General features: G+C 42.5%; 2 protein-coding genes, 1 long non-coding RNA gene and 1 other non-coding gene across 4 annotated transcripts in view; 3 read left to right on the top strand and 1 right to left on the bottom strand.

The window, feature by feature from the left end:
- LOC113458824 (uncharacterized) overlaps nucleotides 1-26,925 on the bottom strand; it is a 32,467-nt gene extending 5,542 nt beyond the window's left edge. Inside the window, exons 1-2 of the long non-coding RNA XR_012582539.1 lie at nucleotides 26,384-26,925; nucleotides 9,338-9,461 (exon numbers count right to left, since the gene is read on the bottom strand). This is a non-coding gene — a long non-coding RNA (uncharacterized LOC113458824). The remainder of the gene's footprint in view (nucleotides 1-9,337; nucleotides 9,462-26,383) is intronic.
- MOS (MOS proto-oncogene, serine/threonine kinase) lies at nucleotides 557-6,419 on the top strand. Its single transcript, XM_026791369.2, has one exon. It carries the CDS (start codon nucleotides 4,105-4,107, stop codon nucleotides 5,152-5,154), a length of 1,050 nt encoding a protein of 349 aa, XP_026647170.2. The 5' UTR covers nucleotides 557-4,104; the 3' UTR covers nucleotides 5,155-6,419.
- Nucleotides 21,877-24,869, top strand: RPS20 (ribosomal protein S20). The gene is made up of 4 exons (XM_005479310.4): nucleotides 21,877-22,037; nucleotides 23,311-23,410; nucleotides 24,152-24,225; nucleotides 24,646-24,869. Exons 1-4 carry the CDS (start codon nucleotides 22,035-22,037, stop codon nucleotides 24,826-24,828), a joined length of 360 nt encoding a protein of 119 aa, XP_005479367.1. The 5' UTR covers nucleotides 21,877-22,034; the 3' UTR covers nucleotides 24,829-24,869.
- LOC113458936 (small nucleolar RNA U54) lies at nucleotides 24,010-24,073 on the top strand. The gene has a single exon (XR_003379698.1). It is a non-coding gene; the product is annotated as a small nucleolar RNA U54 (small nucleolar RNA).
- Nucleotides 26,926-26,995: the final 70 nt, after the last annotated feature.

Below are 26,995 nucleotides of genomic sequence, written 5' to 3'. Positions count from 1 at the left end.
AAAAAAGAAAAAGAACAAGTTGTTAATCAGTGGCCTATCTTCAGAGCAAGCCTCTGTAGGGACTGGCTCCAGACAATGCTATCACTTACACCTGTGCAATTGATCATATCAGAATTCCTTTCAGGCAACTCTGAATATCATTTGAGGTCTATGAGGTGTGGTCAGAAGCAACATTTGGACTATGAAACTCTGGGCATAGGGAGAATGGAGGTTCATCATCAAATCCTAAACTGAGATCAGAGGGACTAACAGTAGAAGAAGAAAAAAAAAACTTGGTTTCAAACAGAGAAGAAAACCTCTCAGAAGTCACTAAGCCACAGGCTGTGGAACTGTCTTCCTTTGAGTGGGACTGTAATTTAAGTACTGAAGAGCTGCACTTGGCTCCTTTAGCAAGGTTACAAAGTAACCTATTAGAAACACAATGCTACCTCTGTATTGTAAGGCAGTTCTTAGAAGCCTCTGGATAGCCAAGCCTTCAAGGGATTGTTACATAGTACAACCACCAAATGTACAAATAAATTAATCATTGTGGAGAAATATATATATATATATATATATATATATATATATATATATATATATATAACTATACACTCCTAAACTCTCTGAAGTCAGTTTCTGATCCCCAGCCCTGTTCCTCTCCTGTTTTAGACAAAACTGGCTATTAAGCACAAGAGTGATGCACCTTGATGAAAACAAAGCTGGTGTTTGGTACGTGCCCTGTGTTGTGCAGGGTTACATCCATGCCTGCCCTTTAAGGCCCTTGGTATCAGGGCTGATTCCTCCTGTGCAGTGACCAAACAAACAGCAGTGGTAACTAAGAGCAATGGCAAAGAAAGAGTTTCTATATTTCTGATATGCAAGTGAAATAAGAATGGGGGAAGCAAGTGAGATTCTGTATTCCTTCTCATCCAGAAGCACAGTCTAGATGGGGCAGCTGGTGCAGCACTGGGTGCACAGGTATGTTTTGCCTGCAGAAATGCAACACACAAGCTTGGAACAAACCCATTGATGCTGCAGTTTATTGTAGCTGTGACATAATGGAGCCCACGGGACACAGACTGTGTGCTTCCCCCCTGTCCCTTTTAAAAGTTCCTATTGCACTCTGTACTGATGACTTCTGGCTCCTAGAGCTTCCTTTTCCCTCATGGAAAAGGCAGTGCAATGGGAACAGTGTGGCTGGAGGCTGCTGGGGGTTGCCCTGGGGAAGGGTGGCCGGGAGGGAAGGGGCAGTGTGTCCCCAGCAGCCCTGCTCCCCTCTGCAGGTGGCTCCCCAGCCTGCAGTAAAGCCAGGGCTAAATGGGGCCATGAAGCTTAACATGGACATCCTGCAGCAATTGTGGCTCCTGGGAAGTCACTGGGCCAAATCATCAATGGATTACAGGAAAATGGTGTTCACTAAGAATAAAAGCCTGCTTGCATTTAAATCAATCATATTCACACTGAAAGACTCTGGATGTTCCCTTCCTTTGGTCCTCAGCTGTAAGATTGAGGCAGGATAGTAGGTTACACTGGGGCACTTTACATCCCAGAGAATGCCCCTCTTCCTGTTCAAAAATTCACTGTATTCTCCAACAGCAATACAACAATGTCTACAATGGCAGGGCAAAACAGAAAGATTTCTGGCAGAAAAGGGTATCAAGAAAATTACCTGAAATGGCAGCAAAAGGACAGCTGACAGATGTGGACATGGAATTTGGAAATAAGAATGTGGAAGGTCTGATACAGCCTTTTGAATGAGATTTCAATCAAAGAAATTTGGAAACAGCCCTAATCCTGTCAATTTTATGAACAAAGATTTTATTGCTATTTTATAGCATTCACAATCATCAGAAAGGCTGCTGTAGTTGTCAGCTTAACAGGTCTGTGCTCAGTCTTTTCATCCACACATCCTTCTACCTGTGCCTCTCCACATTCAGCTTTCCCTTTGAACTTCACTGCCACCATAACCTGTTGAAAACAGGCTTGGAGAATTCAGAGCAGAAATGTCTTTCTGGTGCTTTTATATGCTGTATGGCACAGAAGCCTGTTGAAGAACTGGAGCCCTACTAGCACTCAGAAAATAGGCATAAAAATCTTTCTTATGTAGCTGCATCCACTTTCTGCAGCTTTTCATTTCCACCACAACTCAACTGCCTAGAAGACATTCTCTGCAAACATTGGAAATGAAGAATTTACATACAGACTTAACACCTTAGTACTATTTAAGAAAGGAAAGTTAATACCTGTTGTCTCCATGGCTTATTTCACTGCACATTTAAAAACCACACTAAAGATCCTCTGGTCCTCCCCCACCCCCAAAACATCCCTGAGTAACTGATGATGAGCCAGAGAAATGCCCCGAAGCGGGGGTAGCAGTAGGATATTACTTGGCTGGCTCATGCTGCACAACGGGCTGTGGCAGCACCTGGTGGGTCCTGGGCCCTCTTGCGCTGCCACAGTCCCTTCTGGGAGGGGGCAGGAAGGAGGAGCCTTGTGCTGTCAGGCAGTCCCATCTGCAGGAACTGTCCCACCCTTGGAGGTCTCTCGGCATCCCTTAGTCTTTGCACTCTCACATTTTATCAAGTCCTGTTAGCACCTGTTCATCTAGATCTTCCCCAGCCTGCTCCATACTGCCAGATGATAACCCACATTCTCCATTCCCACTCAGCTGTGGTCCAAGTTGGTTTCTCTGTGAATTGCTGCCACAGATTTCTCCAGATTGTCCTAAATGTCAATACTGGGGAAGATCTCCATCACTGATTCACTGAGGAGTGATGTCTTTGAGACTCCCTGGTCCAGCTGATATAGAGTTCAGGGAGGGTCAGGAAATCACTTTGAGACATCAGGTTTGTGAAAAACTGAACCCATCTCAAGGAGGAGAACACTCCAGTTCTGCTTGCACATGGTCTGGGTACTCTTGTAACCCCCTCTCAGCAGCCTGCCGTCTACATTATACACATCCAGATTAAAAAAAAAAAAAAAAAATTAAAAATTGAAAGAAAACACCAGGACTGCCTGCAGTCAGTGCTGCCCAAAAAGAAACCCTGGAGAAAGAGGCACTGTCAGTCTGAAGTCCCATGGTAGAATCTGTACTGAAAAATCTGAAGAGTGAGGAGGTAGGAAATCGCTTCCAAGCTTTCCAAAATATTTGTCATCATGTACAGAAAGATACTGGAATATTCAAAAATCCTCAACTGTATAGGTCCCATAAGGGTGCTCTGCTGTCTGGGCAGTACAGCTTGTACCAAACACTATGGCAGTTAGCACAAGCACTGCAAATATGTGAGAGGGTCAAAATTCAAAAGAGCCCTTTAAAAACCACATGGACCACTAACACAAAATTATGTTTCTTTGATTTCTGCCAGAACAGCTCTGTAAATTGAGCAATAATTTTTCTAAGAAGGATCCAGAAATAAAATACACACCTGTAGTACTGCATGGGGTGTGAGGGGAAGATGACCAAATACTTATGTGTAATTCTAGTTACTGTATCCAAAGGATGATGCACAACAATAATTTGTCTTTATGCTGCTATTAAGGTTGCAGTACTGCATGGGCAAAGCTGAGCACCCAAACCAGTCCCCTTGCCCCAGTTATGTTTAAGTGGTAGGGTCCTACAAACACAGTTTTATATTTATGCCTGCCATAGCATCATCAAATGTTAGCACTCACCACTTCAGCTGCTTCCACTAAGAAAGACTTTGAGCTGTTTAATGCACCTGATGCTGATCATTCCTGCCTGGAGCCATGGTGAAATGCAATCACCTGTCACTGTTCTATTTATTCCTGGGGCATTTTGCTAGAGGCATTCAATGGGCGGAACTTATTTCTTTTTCTTTTGAGATTAGAAATTATGTGAAATACTTATGAGTTAATAATTTTTTAGCTTTAAATCTGTTTGCCTTGATTTTCTAGAGATTTGCTTCAGGGCTGAAGGAGAATGTTTCCAGGTGAACCTGATTTGGTTCTGACAGTTGGGACAGATGCAGTTCATTTGGGGGAGGGAGGGAAAATGGTGAAGGGAGGATAAAAGGCTTTGGAAGGTGGTTTGGAGTCCTTTCTCTCAGGGAAGCTTTGTAGTCTTCTGTCTTAGTAGCTGCCTGTTGTTTTCTCCTTCATATTATGCCATCACCTATTCCTCTTAATTGTTTTCTTTCTTTTGAGTATTCCCCCTCTGCAAATTTGCGCCCCTGCAGCAGCCCTTTAGTTATCCCTGGCAAAGACAGCAAAAGCTTTTTGGGAGGAGCTTCCTCAGCCAGGACTCGCCGCTTGCCCTCACGCCTGTCCTGGTGCTCCATTGACTGGGAGCAGCTCTGCCTCCTGCAGCCCTTGGGATCTGGGGGCTTTGGCTCTGTCTACAAAGCCACCTACCATGGTGCAACAGTGGCTGTGAAGCAGGTGAAGAAGAGCAGCAAAAACCGGCTGGCATCGCGGCAGAGCTTCTGGGCTGAGCTGAATGTGGCCCAGCTCCAACACAACAATGTGGTCCGTGTGGTGGCTGCCAGCACCTGTGCCCCAGCCAGCGAGAACAGCCTGGGCACCATCATCATGGAGTACGTGGGTAACATCACTCTGCACCATGTCATTTATGGCACTGGGGATGCATGGAGACAGGGGGAGGATGAGGAAGAAGGATGTGGAGGGAAGGCCCTGAGCATGGAAGAGACTGTGTGCTATTCTTGTGACATCACGACAGGCTTAGCCTTTCTGCACTCACAGGACATTGTGCACTTGGACCTGAAGCCTGCAAATGTTTTCATCACTGAGCAGGGAGTGTGCAAGATTGGAGACTTTGGGTGCTCCCAGAAACTGGAGGAGGGCTCATCCCAGAGCGCCCGTGCTTGCCAGCAAGGGGGCACGTACACCCACCGTGCCCCTGAGCTCCTCAAGGGCGAGAGGGTCACTGCCAAGGCAGACATCTACTCGTTTGCCATCACCCTGTGGCAGATGGTGACGCGCGAGCAGCCGTACCTGGGCGAGCGGCAGCACGTGCTCTACGCCGTGGTCGCCTACAACCTGCGCCCGTCTCTGGCTGCCCCGGAGTTCCACGAGTGCCCCGTGGGCCGGGCCCTGCACAGCATCGTCAGCTGCTGCTGGAAGGCCAACGCAGAGGAGCGTCTGCGTGCAGACCAGCTGCTCCCCAGCCTCAGGGCCCTCAAGCAGCGCCTCTAGGAAAACTCAGCACTCTTTATATTCCTTCTGTTGAATTTTTTTTCCCTCTACCCTTCCTCTGAACATAATTAATTCAGCCACTGTGTGATCTAAAGGTTTTGTTGCTGTTTTTTATACTGGAAAAAAATACCCCAAACTGTTTTGATATAGGAAAATTAAAAATAGAGAGATTTATTGAAACTATGGGGTTTTACCCTGGAAGGGGATAGTGGCAAAGATAATGTTTTTTCTGTTTTTTTCTGGTTGATGTGTTGTGTAATGCCTTGCTCACTAGGAAATGTGATGTGCAGAAAAACTGTTGGTTGTAATTAAGTGAACTAAAAACCAGGGTCTGCTTTTGGAAGGTTCTTTACACATAATACCTTTTGGTATTTTTAAAATGTCAAATATGAGTAGTTCTTGACACCAACTAGGGTAGTACACTTCAGCTTTTCCTCTTCACTAACCAAGGAATGAGTATGTATTACAAATCAATTAATGCAGAAAAATAAATACAGGGTGTCAGTGGTCTATTTAACTTGTTCTTAGATGTACCTAATTTCAGTAAGTATGCTGCTTCTGATATGGAAAATGTGAACTACTCACATACTCCTTGAAATAAAGAACCTTTTTGTCAGTCTAAGGCTACTAAGAGTAAGAAGTTGCATTAACAACTTGTCCTTTTATAAGACTTCCCTGCTACCAGGTGTGTCAGTAGCAACTTGCTAGTTGGAACACTGTAAATTTTGAAGCATTATAAGAAGATTTTGTGCAGAATAGAGTTTAAAAAAGGTGGGAGGAAGAATGGTAAAGTGAGGATTATTTTGCTTTATAACACATGGCTCAGTGTTGGACAAGATACTGGAAGTACTGAAAAGGAAGCTTGCTTACAGCAGTAATAATGTTCCTCTGCTGGTGCTCAAAGCATACACTATTGAACTATCCTGTGCACTGCTTATGTCTTATCTGCTATCTTTCCTAATCTGGTTGTAGTGTGTCTGGGAAAGGAAGTGCTGGAGGCAACACTGAAGACAAAAAGCTCTGATCCCTGACTTATCAGAGCTGATAATTGTACATCTGCACCCTTATCTGGAGCTGCCTGCTGTAGCTGATATTGCCATTCTGCTCAAAGCCTCTGCTTCTTTTTAAGACAGGAGAAAGAGTGATGTTTCAGTCAAATTGTTTTTCTTCTTTACCCTTCCTCCCCCCTGCTTCCATTCTGGAAAAAAAAAAATCCCAAAGGAATGGAGCCAGTTTCCTGATTTCTGACACACATCTGTTCTTAGCCCCGTGAAATCCTGGAAATGAGCAACTATGTGAATTTGAGATGATTCTGTAGGTCTTTATGGTATTTGGGTTGGTAATTGAAATTAATGGTTTATAAAGCATATCTGAGCTTAACTATTTCTTGGTCTTCTGTCCCCCTGAAGTGGAAATAGAAAATGCTGGCTGGAATAAAAAACCCTGAAGTAAATTCTGGGAAAAGTTTCCTGTGTTTCTCTGTCAAAATAATTATGCTATAGAACCAGAACTTTTTTTGTGTGTGTGTATTGTGTAACTTATTTAATAAAGAAGTTGTTTTATAGAAGTTATGATAATAAGTCAGTTACCTTTTGAAATGATTAGCTGAGGGCATGCAAGATAAATTTTTAGATAAAGCCATTGACGTGCCTTACCTCAATATCAAGCAATAAAAATGTTTCTGCAGTTTTGAAAAGAATAAAGAATTGAATTAATTTTTTCTAGTAGTTCCTAAATGCTTGTGTTGTATTTATTTTGCCAGTCTAGGAAGCTTGCTGCTTATACTGCTAGAAACCTGTGATTTTTTGCTTAATGATACTTTAGCATCAACAAGTGCTACTTGAGCCTCTGTGAAAAATCAAGCACCCTTCAAATTCTCTGTTGTACTTGACAGAAGGATACTGAATGGCCAAGGTCTACTCTTGAAGTATAATCAGCTCTGCAGATGTTTCTGTCAATTTTATGGGATTCTCTTTTGATAGTGTGAGAGAGAACTCTGCACAGCACTCAAGATGTAGGCACACCGTACTCTGCTGCCATAATGATGGTCTCTGTTTTATTAACTTCAAAGGTTTTGTTTTGTTTTTTGATTGCTAATGAGCTCTGAGTTGATACTAATCAAGAAATATCTCCATCCTAACAGCTCAGAATCCTTGGTTCTATGTGAGATGGTAAGTTTGCCTGTTTGCCTCACTTTACAGTAATATACCTTGAATTTCTTTCTGCCATTTGTAGTTGGTCCTTGCAATTAAATAACTCCACCATCAGCATTTTTATTTCTATTCTGGCTCTCCATCCTGCACTTCATTTGTGGATATGCTGGGCAGCAGAGGATCCCCTGAAACACTGGTGGGCACTTTCTCCTGCTGGGAGAACTAGCAGTTTTACCCCCTGTGCCCATCTTTGACTTACCCAGCCCCAGGATTTCTCTCCTAAGTGTGGCTGCTTAGTACCTTTCAAAAGTTTGTAGTGAAGGATTTTTTAAATACCTCTGGAAACCCTGAGGGAACATATCAATCAGTGCCTTATCAACATGCTGTCACTGCTCCTAAAGAATTCCAATACAATCCAACTGTGAAGTGCAATTCTTCCAATGAAAGCAATATTGGCTCCTTCTAAACAAATCATTTCAATGATGAGATGATCTGTTATTTGTATCTGTTATTTCCTTTAATATAGAATCTGCTAATGTATCTTGTACAGATGTCACTCATGGAACTAGGAAATTGATTTTTTTAAAGACTTCCCTGGGATATGAACCTGGAGAAAAGAAGGGCCAACAACACCTGGTTGATTTTCAAGTATTCTCTTCTCCAAGCTCAAGACTGGTCCATCCCCACGAGCAGGAAATCAGGTAAAGGTGACAGGATGCCTCCAAGGATAAACAAGGAGCTTCTGATTAAACTCAAGCATAAATAATAAATATGCAAGAGTTGAGAGACCAGTGTGGGGTCTGAAACAAAGAATATTTACTATTGATGAAGAAGGATCAGGTTAGGGAACACTGAAACAAACAAGGTGTACAGAAGTTCATTGGCCCTGATGGGATGCATTCACAAATGCTGAGGGAGATTGCCAATGTCATTGCTAGACAACTCTAGGCTGTCTTTGGAAGGTCATGGTGCTCAGGAGAGAATTCTGAAGTCTGAAAGAAAACAAATGTAACTCCTGTCTGCAAAATGGCCAAGAAGGAGGATCTGGAAAACTTAGAGCTAGTCAGCCTCATCTAAATCCCTGGAAAACTGGTGGGAAAAATAACTCTGGAAATCATTGCCAAATGTATGAAGGACAAAAAGTGATTTGGAGTAGTCATCAGGGATTTATAAAGAAGAAATCATGCTTGACCAACTTATAGCCTTTTGCTATGAGATTACTAGCTGCTGGAGGGCAGGGGTGGTTGCTCATCTTGACCTTAGGGAGGTTTTTAGCACTGTTTGCCATTACATCCTCAGAAGTTGATGAAGTACGGACTAAATAGTGAAAACTGAGAAGTTGATGAAGTACTGACTAAATAGTGAAAACTGAAAATTAGCTGAGCTACTGGGCTCAAAGAGTTGTGATCGGTGACATGAAGTCCAGTGGGAGACCAGTCATTAGTGGTGAATCCCAGAGATTGGCACTGGGCTGGCTAACATCTGCATTGAGGGCTTGGATAGTGGGATGGAGCACCCACGGCAAGTTTGCAGGCGATTCAGAATTGGACGGAGCAGGCAATACCTTGGGTGGTTGTGCTGGTGTTCAGAGCCATCACCAAGCTGCAGAAATGTGCTGATGGCAACCAGTGCAGGGAAACCCAGCGTCTGGCCGTGCAGCAGGACGCAGCCGGGGCCGAGGGCTGGGAAGGAGCTCTGCGGATGGAGCTGGAGCTGCGGGCAGCCACGGAGCAGAACATGAGCGAGCAATGCACCCTTGCGGCAGAGGCGGCCCACAGCACCGGGGTGCGCTCCGGAGGCTGCTGCCAGCTCCTCAGCACGGCCGCGGGAGATTATTGGAGATAATCTCCTCACTCAGCCCCGGTGAGACACACGCAGGGCAATGTGTCAGGGCTCTGCCGGAACAAGAAAGTCACGGAGGCACTTTCGGGGGCCATTCATTGATCACAGAATTGGAACTTCTGCATGTGAGGAGAAACTGAGAGATGGGAGTGTTCAGTCTCAAAAAAGAAGGCTCGGGGGGATCTTACCAGTTTGTAGAAATACTGATAGGAGGCAGTATTTATCATCCAATAAAGACGGAGCCAGTGTCTTCTCAGTGCTGCTCAGTGGCAGGACGAGATGTAATGGACACAAACAGGAGGACAAGAAACCCTGTTTAAATGCAAGAGAAAACATTTTTACTGTGAAAATGGTCGGACACTGGAGCAGGTTGTTCAGAAGGGTTAAGGAGTCTTCATCCTTGGAGATACTCAGAGCCCAGCTTGACATGGTACATTACAAGCAGCTCTAGTTGACCCTGTTTTGGAAGGGGTTGGACTAGACAGTCTTCAGAGATCACTTCTAACCACAGAAGTTCTCCAATTATAAAAAGCATGAGTTAAAAGGTCTGATTCTGGCCTTTTTTCCTTTTATTTTATAAAAAATTGCATTCACCATCCCAATCTCCCCTGACGCGTCTCTTTCCTCAATAATAACATTCAAAGATGTTTGAATTTCAGACATCTCCTGAGTTCTACAAAAATCCTTCTAGCTTGAGCCTATTTTGTGTTTCCTTCAGGACAACATACATGCAAGACAACTCTGCTTCTTTACAATGGCTTTGTTATCTTGGGGGGTTAAAATGTTTAGGTGGGGATAGTCTTGATCTTGTTTGCGGGACTTTTTTTGTTTTGTTTTTCTTTTAAAAACCTGACATAAATAGATCTGCCAGTGAGTCTTGGCAGATTTCTTGTTCTTGATATTCTGAAAATAAGAAATTTTGGAGTTTCTGTTAGTTCCCTGAAGGATTTTTTCTCCCTCCATTTTTATATGTAATCCACCAGACTTTTTTTTCTTTTTGTTTTCTTCATCTGGACCCAGCTTCAGGTTTTTAAAAGATTCTTTCCTGCATCTAAAGCTGGAATGAGCTAATGAGTGTAGCTGCACTTTGCTATTAACTTTGTCACACTTGCATACCTACAAATAAACTGCCAATAGAAGGCACATGATGCTAGCAGAGCAGTTGCAGACAATTGTGTCACAACTCTAAGGGGATTCTGTTCATCCAGATTTTTCTCTTTCTATAAACTGGTTTTGTCCTTTCTCCTTGCCTATATATACGTATGCAACAGAGCTCCAGATGGTTAGCAAGACATGGTTCTAAGTTATAACCCTTAAGGGCTACTTGTACCTAATTTATTTATTCTCTTTGTTTCTGGAACTGATTGCCAGAAGCTTGATCAGCCTAAACAGGGGATTTATTGAAGTATTGCAGAGATTCAGATAATGCAAGTGTAAGCCTGGGAATTGGTGGTATTGGAATGTCCTTGACAGCCAGGAATGCTCTATTCAAGGCATGAGCTATCTGATGCTAACAACATCAAATAAGAATGTACCTCCTCAAATAAGAATCACCACTCATCTTTACTGTGTTCTGGGGAAGGAACAAAGCCTCATTTCTCCCAGCTGGTAAATGTAAAGGTCAGGTCTTTCTATTAAGATCAGATTAGATCTTAAGATCAGGTCAGATCTATCTTACTATTAACCAAATTTCACAGCTTGATATAATTATTTTCTTTGGAAACTCAGCTATTCTGGTGTTTTGTTTATTGTTTGTTTATTTGTTTGTTTTGGGTTTTGTTTTTAATACGTTGTGTGCTGTTCCTGGGACCCTGGGATGCTATGTCACAGTAGCCAGCTTCTCAAGGTGAGCTTTTTGTTTTATGTTTTCTGTCCCTAAGCAGCACAAGCTGCCTTTCAAACTTCCAGCTCTGCAGCACTGAGAGCTAACTCTTCAAAACTGGGTGGTTAGCTCCTGCCTCATAGCAGTCTGTGGTAGCCACAGCCTGCATGGAAACCTCAGCTCCTTCTCATTAGTCTCCCAGTACCTAACTACCAGACCTGGTTGCATTTTCTAATTTTGGAAAGTATATATAAAGAAGATACTGGAAAGTGCTTGCATTTTCATGGATACTAACCAACAGCAGCAGCCTTGGACATATTATCCATATTAAAGTGTTGTATTTTGTGCTTTCTTGGTTATACAGAGTATTGTCCTCTAAGGGAAAGTATAAGTTAAAAGTTCTGATTCTGGCCTTTTTTTCTTATATTTATAAAAAATGTCATTCACCATCCCAATCTTCCGTGTCATGTCTCCTTACTCAAATGGGCTCATGTATAAAGTTTGACAGGATGCACTTAATAATGATTTTTAATGCACTTATAAATGATTTTATGTAATTTTACCTAATTCAAACTGAATCCCCAGATAAGAGTCAATACTAATTTGTGCTGAAATAGTTTTAGGTCAAAATTAAATTTTTCATGCCTTACAATGAAAAGCAACTTCTACATTATCCTGAGTTCTGCAAAGTGCAACCTGAGTTCTGCAATTATTTTAGCAGTCAAGTGATTACAAGAAAGACAAGAAAAGATTGGTAGAAGCATGGGAACAATGCAATTATAATAAACAGTTTCTAGGAAAAATTAGATAAAAGGAAAAGAAAAATCATCAAAGCCTATAATTCCATATTAATCTTCAATTACTATACTATTGCTTAAGGTTTATTGTCTTTGGATCCCAAGTAGAAATATCAAGAGACATTTCCTGATAGGTTTTAAAAGAAGTTAGCATAAGATACAATGCTTGATGCTATGCTTTTTATTTGGCTGGTTCTGTTGTTTGCTCCTGCTACTTTTTTTTTTTTTTTTGGATTGTGCTTTACTCAGTCCAGAAGGAAAGTGATAACATCACTATTTTCAAACAATAAAAATACTATATAACTTGGAAGGGGGCACATAGTCAATTCGGAAGGAAGGTAGGATGGGAAGCATGAAAACATAAGTCTGAAGAAGTATGAGTTGCTACTGTATTCTGTGGTAAGATATATCACAGCAAAGAAAACAAAAACAGTTTCATACAATATACCACAAACATTTGTAAATTCAATGGGACTTAAGTGCATGCTTACTATTTGACTCGTGTATCAATTTTTTGCAGTGTTAGTATCTGTGTACATAATTTCATCAGCTACAACTAAGATGAAAATAGGTATAGGAAATTGTTATTTTTAAAATTAACTGTATGTGGGATATTCTTTTACTTTGTTCTAGCTATTTATGTGCTGCAAATACCTTCATGCAGCGCTCAAAGAGGCTTTTTCTATGCTTCAGTTAACCCAGCCTGCCAAATATTTGTCTGCCTGTCAAAGAAAAGCCTTAAAACCAGTTAAAGAAGGTAAATGGAACAAAAAAGTTTACTGGCATCTATCCCAGTCTGCCAGCAGCTAGGGATGCCCTGGGACAATTTGACAGTGGAGGCAGCACCACCCAGCCCTGGAGTTCTCTGAGCACGGGGCTGAGTTCTGCTGTCGACCCAGCCCAAAGTTCAATAGCCCAAGTGTTCAGCAGAGCAGGGAGGTGATTGCATTTGCCTTTGCAGGGCACCTGGGATAATAGGGCAATTCATAACTTAATAAATATTCTACTGCACATGTGCCAGGCTACAAAGAGCAAAGTCGGCTGCAAATTGGAAATGTAAATGTCCAGTTCTTTTTAAGTCACTCCCTCCACAAGGGCAGAAGGAAAACCAGTTTTATTTTCAAGCCATGTATTTTTCTCGAGCACTTAAAAATGGTGCAAGTGTTTTGATTCAGATAGGGCACAAATGAAGCTTGTACCAGAGACAAGTATAGAAAGTTGCACCTGAACAGAGATTGTAAAAAAGCTGAATGTAAATAAGGGAGCTGATAGGCTGGGGAGGCTGGATTTCCTTTTTAATAGCAGTTAATAGTATATATTACATAGTACAGTAAATTTAGAGAGATACCATATACCTTTTCCACATCCTTGCTTTTCTCTTAATTAACAGTTCCAATAAAATGGTCTACAGATAACACAAAGGCTACATGCAAAACCTTTGAAGGAATGTATCACTGCACTAACATGCCAACAGATCAATGTCACACTGATTTCTCTTTGTTAAGGTTACGGAACTCCAGACCTCCCATAAAGTTGTCAATCCTTGTACAGCTTTTGGGAGTGAAATGATTGCTATTAAATGTTTTCTGATTGAAAGGGGAAAATTAGATATCCCTAAAGTTTAATAAATCATTCCTGCCAACAGCTGACTTTCAGAGGAAACAAATGTAGTTAGTAGTAAATTTTAAAAAAAGTTTTCATGGTTGCACTGTTTGTTTTAAAAGTTATATATTGAATTGCAAACAGCATTTGAAATAGTGTCATGATCATAAAAAATCAGCACTTCCTGACTGATCACAGCAAAAGAGCCATTTGCCCAGGAAGACAAGGGAGGGGGCTGGAGGAGGCAAGGACATAAGCCAGAGACAGGGAGAGAAGAGACACTCCAAAATCCAAACCTATTTGCTACAACCTTTTCAATCAGTGAAGCTCTCACAGAAAAGTAAGTTTATATTGGCATGTGGCTTTCTGTGTTGTATGCTGGAGATACCTGCCCACTGGACTGTCAGGGTCCTGCATGACTTAAATTAAGGTCTTGAATTAGTGCTTAACCTCAGAGAAGGGCACTGATTCAGTTCAGAGTGATCACCTGCTCCCACCAGTCAGAGTCGTCTCTTGGTTTGTTCAATGAAGCATAGACTTCCTCTCGTCCCAGCCCCCAAAAACCCCAGCTGATCTTGAAAACTTGTTTAATTTTAATGGCTCTGCAAGCCATTACCAGACTGCCTGAGAGGGTTTTTAAATTTCCTTTCCTTTACAATGGCACTATTACTAATTTTGATTAATTAGTGCTATATTTAAGTAGCACCAATGACTTGCTGTACATGCTAGCACACAAGAAATGGTAGATTTTTCATTGGAAAAGAAATTTCCTTTATATGCAAAAGATTTTTAAGAGTAACAAACTCCATTTTCTGTATCAAAGGTGTGTTGCTGCTTTTGCCCTTTTTTTGTAGGAAAAATGAGAAATAATTCCTAGGTATTAACATAAGAATTTGTTCCTGCCAGAACAAAGGGATTGGCTCTCCCTCACACCAGGAACATTTCCCAAGAGTGTATGAGAATCAGTTATTTCTCTGAACAGGTAAGGAAATCTCAAAAAGCAAATACACCTGTAGCAGTGTAGTAAGGGGCTACTGGTAGGATGAAGTGACTGCTGGATGCTCTCAGAAACAGCTTCCAGCAGCCATAATTATTGAAACAGTATTTTTAAACATATGTGTTTCATGCATAAACTAAAAACCTGAGGTCATAATACCGAAAAAATGACAGGTATTAATATTTATGAATATTTCCAGGGGATATAGGTACCATACTCAAACCCACCTTTTGTGTCTACCACAATACCTAATTTTATTTGCCTAAAAATTGAATGCTTGACGACAACGCTAATAAATGTTAATACTGTCTCTTCCTCAGTTTTAAACCTGTAGGAAATACTGCCTCCCTTGATCTGGAAGATCTGTTGCTGGGGATTTCACTGTGTACGAGGCAGGAATGTCGGGTGTGCAATCGTTTCACATTAGTGCACATTAATTTACATACAGTTGCTGTTTTTAAGTGATTGCTGCAAGGGAAAAAATACTTTTCTGTTTTATATAATTTCCTAGGGGAAAAATAGAGCAAACTGTACTCCACATTTACAACCATATTTTGTAGACTGGCGTGAAAGGCCATGCACAAGCCCCATTTTCATGAAGTAGGAACTTCTGGCATTCATTTAGGTGAAAGATAAGTTTAATAGACTTGCTGTAATTTCCTAGTAAGATGTTCTCTTAAACAAAACTTCTGGGCCTTCTATGAATGATATAACAAACTCTCTGGTTGTTGCTCTGGCCCTGCCACTGCAACCTCATAACTTCCATGCAGTAAACTGCAGCTGCCACTTTGCCACATTAGCCTTGTGGAGAAGTTAGTAAACCCTTTGAAACCAAAACTTCTTCATATTTGATGCCTCTTGGATCACTTTCATGTTATATTGTGGATCTGACCAGCTGTTCTGAGCAATCACAGCGTGTTGATTTCCTCAGTGGCTACTGACTCCTGTTTCTAAAGCACATCTTTAACACCACAGTATCTCCTTTAGTTCCAGGTCCTAAGTTCTGTGTTGCTATTCCTGTTTCTGTCAGGTTTCGAGTAATTTAGCTTGGCTGGTTCACAGAGGGTCAGGTCACAACAGGAGAAGCATTGCTGAATGGGCTTTAATCTCTCTTTCCAGATGCCAGGGTTGGGAAGGGCACCTCAAGTTCCAGAGAAGGCCGACACCTGGATGTAATCTAGATAAAATTGCAAGTTGCAACTAATATCCGGCTCTAATAGTCCTGTAACATCAAGGTGGAAATCACCCCTTGCTTTAAGTTTCTTCATCATCTGTGGGAAGCATTTGCTAAATTTTGTGCTTGCAAACATTCACAATCTGAAAACTTGTTGGATCAAGAATATCACAAAGGGACACCAGTCCTAAAGAGATGAGGATAAACTTTTCATTAACAAAAAACCCGCAAATATAGGGAGTGATGCATTCCATACCAAGAGAAATTTTTGTTCTAGTCATAAGGCAGTGTGAGGCCAGAACCATTCCTTAAATTATCCCTGTTCCATGAAGAGAAGCAGCACAAGCCCCGTGAAACAATTCCCTAGTACTCTGTCTCGCCAAAGAATTACATTAGATTAAACTGGTCTTTGGATGAAAAAAGCCATGATCAGCAACTCCATATCTGGGCTCTGAAACACATGGGCAAACATGTATATGGGCTACATATACTGGTAAACAGAATTGCTGTAAAATTAAACACCATTTTTTCCTCCCAGGACAGACATCCAACCAGGCTAATACCCCGAGGCTGGCAGCTTCCCACAAAATCTTTGCAGGATGCAGACATGAGGAGGAAAGATAACTCCAAAGTCTTTCATAGCACAGTCTTGTGAGAGTTTGCATGCACCAGTATGTGCCACTAGTGCCTAAACACTGTCATTACAAAGCATCCATAGAGAAGCCAGTGAGGTAGGAACAGCAAAACTACCTGTGTCCTGGAAGCCATTTCCAATTCTGGCATTAAAACAGCTTGTTCTGTTCAATAAGTCACACAGATATTATTTGGGTAGGTGCAAGTTTGCAATGTGTTCTAAGAACTACTGCAGCCTTCTTGAATTATTTTCACAAAGGGAAAAGACCACAACAAACAGTGCCAAGTGGTGCTGCCTCAAGTGGCCAAATCCAGACTGGAGAGATTTGTGGAGTTTATTATTTTTTGTACTTGATTAACGTTTACCCACATGAAGTCGTCTGAGGTGATTTCTAAACTGAAAACTGGATGCAAAAATCCCACAGTTCTGTTTGTATGCCCACTAGTTCAACTTTCACCGGGCTGATGCTGGGGATTTTTTGTACAGGAATTGGTAACCTGGCCTGGATAATGACAGGTTATAGGGTAGGAATGCAATAGTGTGTGTGAACAGAATACCCAAACTGGCATGTTTTGAGAGGATGCTTGCCCAAAACCTGATAACACTAAGAGGAAATTAACAAAAATAAAGCTTGCTTAAGACAATGACCACCCAGATTAAATGCTAACCAGGGAATTAGATTAACAAGAGCCTTCTGAGGGGAAAAAAAAAAAAGGCTCGAAAAGCAGTATGAGAATTTGTGATTATTAGAAGAAAACTTGCAGCAGGTGGTAATATTTCTAAGACTCTCCTCATCAGACACACTGCTGGTACAGACTGGGGGGACTGGCAGGATGAAGGAATAGTAGGGCCCCACACCCCTCCTGGTATGTGGAATGGCTGCACAGGCTTCCAAAAGTGGGACTGTGCATGTTAATGCACACTTCTTGCAAGAGACTGGAAGTGCATGTAAGAAATGTGTGACTATGTAAATGAGATCAGTGTAGAAGGGTATGAAACTTGTAGGTGCTTACCAGCAGTTTGTAAGCCTCTAGTATTGTGATTTCTGTTGTAGTGCTGATACTGACCCACAATATATAGTTCATTGATTACCAGCAAATTATAGGTTGCTAATCAATAAACCACCTTAGTTGCTATCCAGGCTGTGTGAGTTACACAGTAATTTTCTGCCAAAGGTGTTTTTTCATTATTATGAGTTTGACAGAAGCATCACATCTGCAGAGCAAGGAGTGGAAAGAAAACAAACATTCTCCCAAGAAAGCAGAGAACACATAATTCATTATTTTGAAAAAACATTAAGATTGAACTAGAACAGGATGAATTCAAATATCCTCCTGAAAGCCTCCCAGATGGACAATGCTGTTTCAGCCCCAAGTGTTCGATGACGTATTTTAAGGATGTATCACATATTGAATGTCACTAGAAATGCTGTAGCATATCAGCAGCTTTGTATTTTTTGTCACAGTGACCTGTGTCAGAAAAACAAGGCAAAACAGGCTGACAAGGGAGAAGTTTTGCTCTAACTACATCAATATTAGAAGCCAAGTGTATTATCTGCCAGGCACAAAGCATATATTTAGAAAGAAAAGGCGTGTGGTGATAATGAAAAAGTTCAAGTTGCCCACTTGAAGACATCTCCTAGCAATCAATATTTGTGGCAATGTTTGTCAAAAGTAAAGGATTCCACCAAGGCACAGTTGCTCTTTTTCTCAATCACAGACCTAGTTCATGTTTTCCATGCCTACATGAGGACTTTTTAAGATAAAGAGAGCATAGTATTTTGAGAAGTAATTGCATTTTTATATGCTGAGCTTTATGCTAGAACTGGCATGAAAATTTACAAAATGTAAAATGGACAGGCTAGGTGCAATATGCGAACTCAAGCTGTGCATTTCTGTCTGCCTGCTACCTGCAGAGAGCAATACCAGTTAGCAGCTATCCATCTACACAAATCAGTCTTTGAAAAGGGGGTATTTTTTAGTTTCAGGTTTTTTTCTGAAGTTCCAGTAGCTCAGGCACTTGTAGAGAAAGCTAATCGCTGAGCAAAGAAGTTGGCTGAAAGTTCTGCAACATGATACAACTGAGAAACTTAACACAAGAGGATCAGCAGATACCTACAATTAAGACCAAGCAGATGCTGTAGCCATTCTTAAAAGGCTATTCTTAAAAGGGTTGAAAATAGATTTCATTGGATTTCTCCTGAGTGGTTTAGAGACTCAACCATCTATTGATGACCTTTGTGGAAGCCTGCTTCCTATGATCCTGCTTCACAGGTATTTGAAGAGCAGAGGCTCAAACAAAACCCTTAAAAGGGTGTTCAGATCCCAATGACCTTGGAGAAGGAAGTGATTTACAAGTAAATAGCAATATGTTCATCACCACTGAAAGCAAATATTAGAGGTATTAGGCTGGCATAGCCAAGACAGCTTCCAGGGAGCTGCCCACATGAAATAACCACTATGAAAAGTGATTTATGAAAAGCAGATTTAAGAAAGCTACTGTGAGCTCTACCAACCACGGGCCACCAATGAGAAACAAGCAGAATAAATCTACTCCAAAAAATGGATGGTGCTCACAACAAGCTGCAAAGTCTGGAGAGTATGTCTGTCCTTTGGCTCAGCCAAAAGTTCATCAGAAAGGTTCAACATTCACCAGAAGACAACAAAAATCTGCATTTCACTAAGTTACTACAAAAGACCTGAATGACTACAGCACATGTTCCTTCTCTCACATAGACAGACTCATCCAAGGATTTACTCTTCTGAAGGATAAACTAGTCAAAGGCAGAGAGAAAAAAAAAATCCCCTGTGATCTGTAAACCCCAAACCAAAAGTCAGAAAGTATCATGAATGCACATGGACTGATGCTCTGCATGATAAGTCATTAAATTAGGTATCAAGTTCTTTTTGCTACAGACTACTAAATCATGTCAAGAGCATATCTTGCCTCCTAATCGTTTATCCTCATAATTACTTGACATGAGGGAAATGTTCCTGGAAGCTTCACCTAAAAACCAACAGGCTGTTGGTTATTAATTTAAGCCACAGAACCACAATCTCTTAACTAAAGTCAGCATTGTCTGGGGAGAAAAACCTACACAAAAAGCAGTACGTAATCAAAGGAAAACCAGGCAGAATACAAAATATGAACTAGAAGCTCAGAATGAAAAAATACAAGATAAACAAAAAGTTGTATTTAGAATGGCTTTTTACTCACAAGAATGGCAAGAAGGAGCATTTTTTAATATACAGTGTGTTTCAGAGAAAACAGAAAGTTTAGGTAAATTTCTGTTGCACATTTGTGGAAAAAAAAAACATATATCAGAAAATTCCAACAATAGCCATGGTAAGCCTTAAACACAGGAACAGAAGTGAGGCGGTTTTTAAATCAGCAGCTCCAGATAGCCTGCATCCAAGAATTTTAAGAGCTGGCAAAGGAGACTTTTGTGCCGTTAATGTGGATTTTCCATAAGCTCTGAGAAATCTGGGGAAGCTCAGAAAAAAGGAAAAATCTCAAAGAAAGCTGAGGTAATGCAAATACTAGGAAAATAAGTAAGAAAGGAACAAATTCAGGCACTTACGGTCAACCTCGCCTTAATCCCAGGGAAAAAACACCAAACCCAAACCAACTTCTTCATACAGGAATAAGAAATAAATGAGCAAATTGTACTTAAATTACACAGCTCAAATGTATGGAAAATGTATATTTTCAGAATTACTTTTTTTTTTTTCTCATGCAATTACAGCATTTGTTTGGTGGACAACAGGAACAGTGTTGATATAACACACTTGCACATTGACTTTTTCAGCAGGACACAGAGAAACTGGCACAGTTATGCACCTACAGTTCACAGCAAGCAAATTAAAACCAAGGCTACAGGTTTGTCTCAGTCAGACATCTTTTTAATTGAATCCCACAGGAATTAGCTCTTGGCAGCAAAGTACTCAGTATTTTATCTGGAAATAAAGTTTACTAAGAACATTCATAAAAGCTCTAAGTAAACCGTGCAGCAAGGCTGCTGATTGGGAACCATCTGGATTACTGGAAAACTAAGTGCTTCAGCATGATCAGTGTGAGGTCATGTATTTAAGAGTGATGAATTTAAAACACTTATAGATGGAAAACTTCCTCAGGAAGTAGCTGGAATAGCTGGTAACAGAATAAACATGGGTATGAGTTCAAAAATAGTATATATGTAATTGTTAAATGGTTCCAAAAAAAACCACCAGAACAAAATGATGTTTTCATTGCAGGGAGCAAGAGACCAGAGAAACATGAGTATCACCAAAACTTATTTTTTATGTACTGATCTCCATTGGCAAAAGACATTGCTGCATTCCAGGAAACAGCAACAGGATGAAAACTTCTTTATCCACATTTTTTGGAGGTGCTTTATCAGAATACAACCTCTAGTACTTTCAAAGAATATATTAGTAAATTAGAGATTTCAAATAATCCAAGTTTAGGCAAATGAGCTTAAACAATGGAACAGCTGGAGTATAAAAGTTAACTGCATCACATGAGGTTTAAGGACCAAATGAAGACATCTAAAGCAACTGGCAGGGGAAAAAAAAATATACATTAAAGCAGAGTGTGAGAGCTGAAAGTAAGCTCATCTTAAAACACCAAGCAAACTTTCTTGAATAACCATATGTATGAATAACCATAGTAATAACTTTCTTGAATAACCATAGTAATAACTAAGCTTCCAGAGGTGCAGTAGTTCTGCTAACATTATACATGTCTATAATTCCTGAACAGAACTACAAATTAGAATTCAGTAATTAATTTTAAAAGATAGTCATAGTGACCCTACTGTAGGCCATCATTTCAATACATGTTTCTCAGGTTTTCCAGTGAGGTAACCTGAAACAGACATGTTTTCAGCAAAACGCTTGGTTTGGGACTAACAATTACCACTGTCCAGGCCAAATCAAAGACAATGCTCAGTAAGAAATATCCCTCCAATGCCCAAACTGAACAGATAATGGAACTTCCATAAATAAAATTCATTTCAGTTTTTAAATTTAAGCATGAATATAACAAGCGCTTTTACTTAAATCATTCAATTCTGCTCTCGCAGCTCCACTTGACAGATTCACACGGGGCTGGACCAGACCTCTGGGGCCAGAGTCCAACCTGTGCCCGAACCCCTCCACATCCAACTAAACCATGGCACATCCAGCCGTTCCTTAAACCCCCCCAGGAACAGCGCCCACCATCTCCCTGGGCAGCCCATTCCAATGTCTAGTCACCCTTTCTGCGAATAAATAAATCCCTACTAAATTCCAACATAAACCTCCCCTGGCACAACTTAATACCATGTCCTCTCTTCCTGTCACTTTCACTTGTGAAAGAAGATAAAAAGACCGAAAGGCTCAGACTGGAACGGGCTGGCTGACGCTGGAAGCGATGAAGCCTCGCCTGTGCGCCAAATCCCGGCCCTCCCCCCAGCAGAACGCCGGAATCTCCGGGGAAAGGCAGGCAGGAGCCCGAGATGCCCGCGGGACCCGAGCGGGAAGGGCGCTGTGTCCCGCAGGCCAGCCCGGGCCAAGCCCGAGGAGGGGGCACAGGAGGTGCCGGCCCCGGGTCCCGCTCCGCTCCCCATGCCCGGGACTGTTGGGCCGCCATCCACCCATCTATCCCCGCAGGAAGCGGAGCCTCCGCGGCTTCCGCGCCCGGCGGGCGGGTGAAAGGTCCCGCGGCGCCCGGATGAAGGCGGCGCCGCTCCGCTATATAAGCGCCCGCTGCCGCCGCGCCCGCCTCTCCGCGCCGCCGCCTCCTGGCTCACCGCTGTTCGCTGGGCCCCGCGCCGCCCGAGCCCGGGAATAAGTCGGTCAGGAAGGCCCCGCTGCCGCCATGGTGAGGCGGGGGAAGTGCCGGGGACGGGGGAAGGAGCGGGGGCGCCGGGCCGACCCCGCCGCGTGTTCGCCGTGCCGGCCGGGGCGGTGCAGGCCCTCGGCCCCGGGAGAGTGCTGCGCTTCCCGGCCGTGCGCGGGGGCCCTCGGCTGCCGGGGCAGCTCCGGAGCTCACCCCGAGCCGGCGGGCAGGGAGGGCGGCCTGGGCGCCCGGCAGTGCCGTTCTTTTCGGGGGCGGCCCCGCGGGGCAGCGCAGGCGGAGGGGAGGCGGCCGCAGCCCGGCGTGAGCGGCGCTGATCCGGCCTCGTGTCTGCCCTCACAGGCCGCCCTTGTTGGCGAACGCGGTCACTGAATGCGGCAGGTAGCACCTCATGGCCAGTGAGACATGCCGTGTGTTTCACAGAAGCACAGAGTAGGTCACGTTAGAAGGGAGCACAGTGGGTCGTCCAAGAGCACATGGCACAGGATTAAGCCCGGACGGCTCTTACTATCTCCAGAGAGGGATAGGCCATACACAGTCTCTCTGGGCAGTCTGTTCCCGTGCTGGGTCACATGCACAGTACTTCGTATTCAGGTGGAACTTCTGTGTATCAGTTTCTGCCCGTTGTTTCCTGTCTTACTGGTTGGTACCACCGAGAAGAGCCTGGCTCCATCCTCTGGGCAACCCCCCTGTTTATATTTTTATAGAAGCATATGTAAATATATATTTCATTTCCCTTCTCTTAAGACCTTTGTCCATGTTTTTATTCCTATTTCATCAGCTCACTTAACTGACATTAATGTCCCATTATTTGCAAGTGTTTATTTGCTTAAGCTCCTCAAATCAGTTTCCCGAGTGGCCAAATTAGTCTTTCTGCCCAGGTGCCCCTTTTTGTTCTCGTGGTGTGAGTTGTTGCAAATTTATTGATCAAGTCTTTGCTGCTTCATTTGTGCTGAGGTTAAGTTGTAAGATACACAAAGACTGACTTTTTTTTTTTTTGAGGAAAAGGAATGTTGGTGCCAGCTGTATATAGGCAAACCAGGGAAGGGTGTGCTTGCAGCTTCCCACCCTGAGATGTAGTCAGACACTAAAAAATTGTTTTTCCTTAGAGTTAGGACTTTGCCCTTTCATTCTCTTCCCATTATTTCCACTATGCCGCCATGCCCTTCAGATAGCTCTTCTAGTCCCACAGCTAAATTGTTCTTTACCCTTTGGAGATCTGTTTCTAAGAGGCAGTGTGGACAGTGTTAGTCGGTGTTCACTGCAGTGTCTGATACTTGCAACTTCAATATTTTAGGCGTTTAAGGATACTGGCAAAGCACCTGTGGAACAAGAGGTGGCGATTCATCGCATTAGAATCACTTTGACAAGTCGCAATGTAAAATCACTGGAGAAGGGTGAGTGTGCTTCTCTGCTTACCTGGGGAGCTTGTCAAGTAATGAATAATGGGTGCCATGTAAGGCATTGCAAAACACAATGTATTTAAACCAGTTGTAATTAAAGCTGTTACTGTTTGCCTTTTTTGCATGCCTCGGCTTGCAAAGCCAGCCCAAAGTGCTTCACACACCAGAAAGTAAATTCTGATTTCATTTTTAATTAAAGTTAGTGTTTTGGGGGTTTTCATTATGTGCAAAACTTACGTCATGACTCATGTAAGAGAGTGCAGCTTCTTCTTCCCTTTAGTTCTTATGGAGAATTTTGAAGTAGTTATCACACTTTGAATGTATAAGAACTGAAAGGCACTGGTTTCTCCATATTTTGTCATTTGTGTTATGAAGAGTTTAGTGTAACATTCTTTAAAAAATATTTAATCTTGTTTAGGAATTAGCTTTGCCAGTGTTTAATCATGTAATAAAAATGTAAAAAAAGTTGTTATTTGCAGGATCTTCAGGCGGATAACAGCTTAAATATGGTTTAAACATCTAGTAATGGCTGCTGATTATTGTTGCACCATGACTTTGCTCATCGTGTCACAACACTTCCAGTTGTATGTGGTTGGCTATGAGGAGAAAGCTTAAAATGAATGGCAGTGATCACTCATACGCTATTCTGAGCCAACACCTTGTTTGAAATACTTGCCCAAAAAATCAAGCAAGTTAAATAGTTGCAAACCTGAGCTACTGCATGTCTTTTTTCAGTCTGTGCTGACCTGATCAGAGGTGCTAAGGAAAAAAACCTGAAGGTGAAGGGACCTGTTCGCATGCCCACCAAGGTACTTGACACTGTTTTCCTGTCTTAAAAGTTAATTTTCTTCCTGCAACTGTGTGCTTAAAAACATGTTTTTTTAAAGAGGAAAAGGTGAGGTAAAAAGCAATGCTACTAAACTGAGGTTGACTCAGTGTAAAAAGATGATTTCACACATTGCTATGACACTAGGGTAACTGTTAAGTGCAAAACATGTTGAATCTGGAAGGGCTTTTCTGTTCAATTTATTTTAATAACGAGCTCATTTTTAAAATGAAATTAAATATGTAGGGAAGGAGTGTTAACATCATTAGACCTGTTATAATTAATAGGTAACTTCCTAATGGCATAGATACTATATAGTATTTGTAGGTGATGATCTTTCCATGCGATAGTAGATTGCTCCTCTCAGTGCATCAGCTCAATGTCCCTGTGTTTCACTTTTCAGACCCTGAGGATCACTACCAGGAAGACTCCTTGTGGTGAGGGTTCCAAGACCTGGGATCGCTTCCAAATGCGTATCCACAAGCGGCTCATCGACCTGCACAGCCCTTCGGAGATCGTGAAGCAGATCACCTCCATCAGCATCGAGCCAGGCGTAGAAGTTGAAGTTACTATTGCCGATGCCTAAACCATGGTCATCCTTGAATAAAGTTGATTTACAAATTTTCATTGCTTGTTTCTTTTCTTATGTGTGCCAAGAGATAGTTCTGTGGTGGTTTTTGTCAAGGAGGACAGCAGAAACCACAATCGGAATGCTGTGTGAGAGGACTGTATATTTAAGGAAGAATATGCCAGCTGTAAATACCAGGAAAATTTAACCTGGGTGTCCTTGTTTCATTGGGGGCTGGCAGCTATATGGTTGTGCAGAACTTTATGAAAAATATATTTTCAATAATTCAGGGTTTGATTTTGGCTGAAACACTAGTTTATACACAGACATTATACACAGAACCTACATTAAAATTGATATTTAGGTAAAATTACCAAGTTTTCAATTCTTGGTTCTTGCTGTGCAAGACTAAACCAACACTTATTTGGATTTATTTTTCTTCCCATGTGTGTCACAATCACAGGATCCTGGGGGGTGGTGCTAGTTATAAAACTTCCTAATTTGTGGTGAACACATTGAATTAACAAGTTTATTCTGATGTGCATGTAGAGTCACAAAACTGAACTATGGAACTACCTAGTTGTCTTTTCAGGTTTAGATTTCCATAGATATGATTGCTAAGAGTAAGCACCATATGTAAAGCAACAAAACAGCCATCTTTATTGCTGCCTTTAAGTTTCTCAAAGGAACTTCGATTAATCCTTAAACCAACAAAACAAAGCCCAGAGTTACAGAAAACAGTTTTGTTTAATCCATTAAGGATCACGTTGCTGCTTCTGCTTCGAGCATAGGAGAGAACTTGAATTCTAATTAAAACAAGCAGTGGTGGTTCTCTGCAAGCAGGTTGAGGTCTTGTTTATGTTTGCTAAGACCTAAAACTGACCAAAGCTTGAGCTCTCGTACTCAAGATATGAGAGGCTTTCAATTTCCTTAAATTTAATGCCTTGCAAGGATTCTGACCCCCTAGTTGTTAGGCTTGAGAGCTTTGATTGAAGGGAGATGAGTGAGTTAATGGGAACAGATTATGTCAAGCCTACTTCCTTGAGAAACAAATGTGTGAGCAGAGGGAAAATACCCCCCCATCACAAAACACCTGTGTCTTCCTTAAAGTCTGTTTTTGGTAATATGCCACAAATATAAGCTGCCTGATAAATACTTCTAGCTGTAGTTTTGAAATTACTTGTACAATACGGGTTGTTCTTTACAGGAATAACTGGCCAACAAATAGCACATGGAGAGACACTTCGCACCCACTGACATAAGTTATTTGTACGAAACTAGTCTGATTAACAGAGCAGCCCTTGGACTGACAGCACTTGGAGGGATCTAGGCACGACAGGCTGGGTTTGACACCATTTCTGCCTCTGGTTTTTCCTGCTCTTCAAGACTGTGGAACAGTTTTGTATGTGCTTACACCTGGCTGTACCTCTGACTTGCCGGGTACCTCTTAAACCCACCTAAACGACGTGAAGTCCCACCGATCTTCCTTCAGCTGCGGCACTTCAAGGACCAATCTCCTTTGTCACCTCTTCACTTGTCTCCTACTTGCCCATAAACACAGATGCAGCCTTACCTTTGTGTCTGGGTCCCGCACTGTGCAGAAATGCTGCTGCCCGCCTCCTGTGTGACCAGGCCGGCTCACACAGGAGGGCTTTACATTCGGTACCGGGAGGGTCGCTCAATCCGTAGCCTGGGGAAGGCGCTGGACCGCGGAGCTCCTCCAGGCTCATCCCGCCGTCCCTGCCCTGCACACTCCTGGCTTTCGCGTGACCCGCACATTTCACGATTTTATTTATTTCCTAACTTCGTTCTCTACTCCAACACCGCGCCAGCGCCGGGACGGTTACGTAACACCCACGCTGACTTTATATAACCCGCTCGGATGGAAACACTTCGGTACCCGCGTCTCCGCCGCCCATCCTCCCGCCTCCCCTTCCAGGCAGAGCACCCCTCTCCTCTGGCCGCCGGCTGTCGGTTCAAAGCTCTTCTTTACCGCCGTGCCCTACCCAGGACGATACGCAAACCCTGCGCACCGAGCACACGCCGCTCCATCCCGCTCCCCTCATTCCCCGTTCCCTCCTTCCCTCACGAGCCGTTGCGCTGTGCGGCGGCGCCCCCTGCCGGCCCGAGGGAGCGCTGCCCGCGCCGTCCCCGCTCCCCCGCGCTCTGCCAATCAGCGCCCGCC

The sequence above is a fragment of the Zonotrichia albicollis genome, chromosome 1 (genome assembly GCF_047830755.1).
Source record: "Zonotrichia albicollis isolate bZonAlb1 chromosome 1, bZonAlb1.hap1, whole genome shotgun sequence".
NCBI classification, from domain to species: Eukaryota; Metazoa; Chordata; class Aves; order Passeriformes; family Passerellidae; genus Zonotrichia; species Zonotrichia albicollis.
The sequence above is the reverse complement of the archived record's forward strand: the minus strand, read 5'-3'. Positions and strand labels throughout refer to the sequence as shown.

Coding starts and splice junctions, on each gene's coding strand:
- MOS (XM_026791369.2), top strand. CDS start 4,105: ATGCCATCACCTATTCCTCTTAATTGTTTTCTTTCTTTTGAGTATTCC.
- RPS20 (XM_005479310.4), top strand. Junction 23,411..24,151: donor TGTAAAATCACTGGAGAAGG/GTGAGTGTGCTT, acceptor GTCTTTTTTCAG/TCTGTGCTGACCTGATCAGA. Junction 24,226..24,645: donor CTGTTCGCATGCCCACCAAG/GTACTTGACACT, acceptor TTCACTTTTCAG/ACCCTGAGGATCACTACCAG.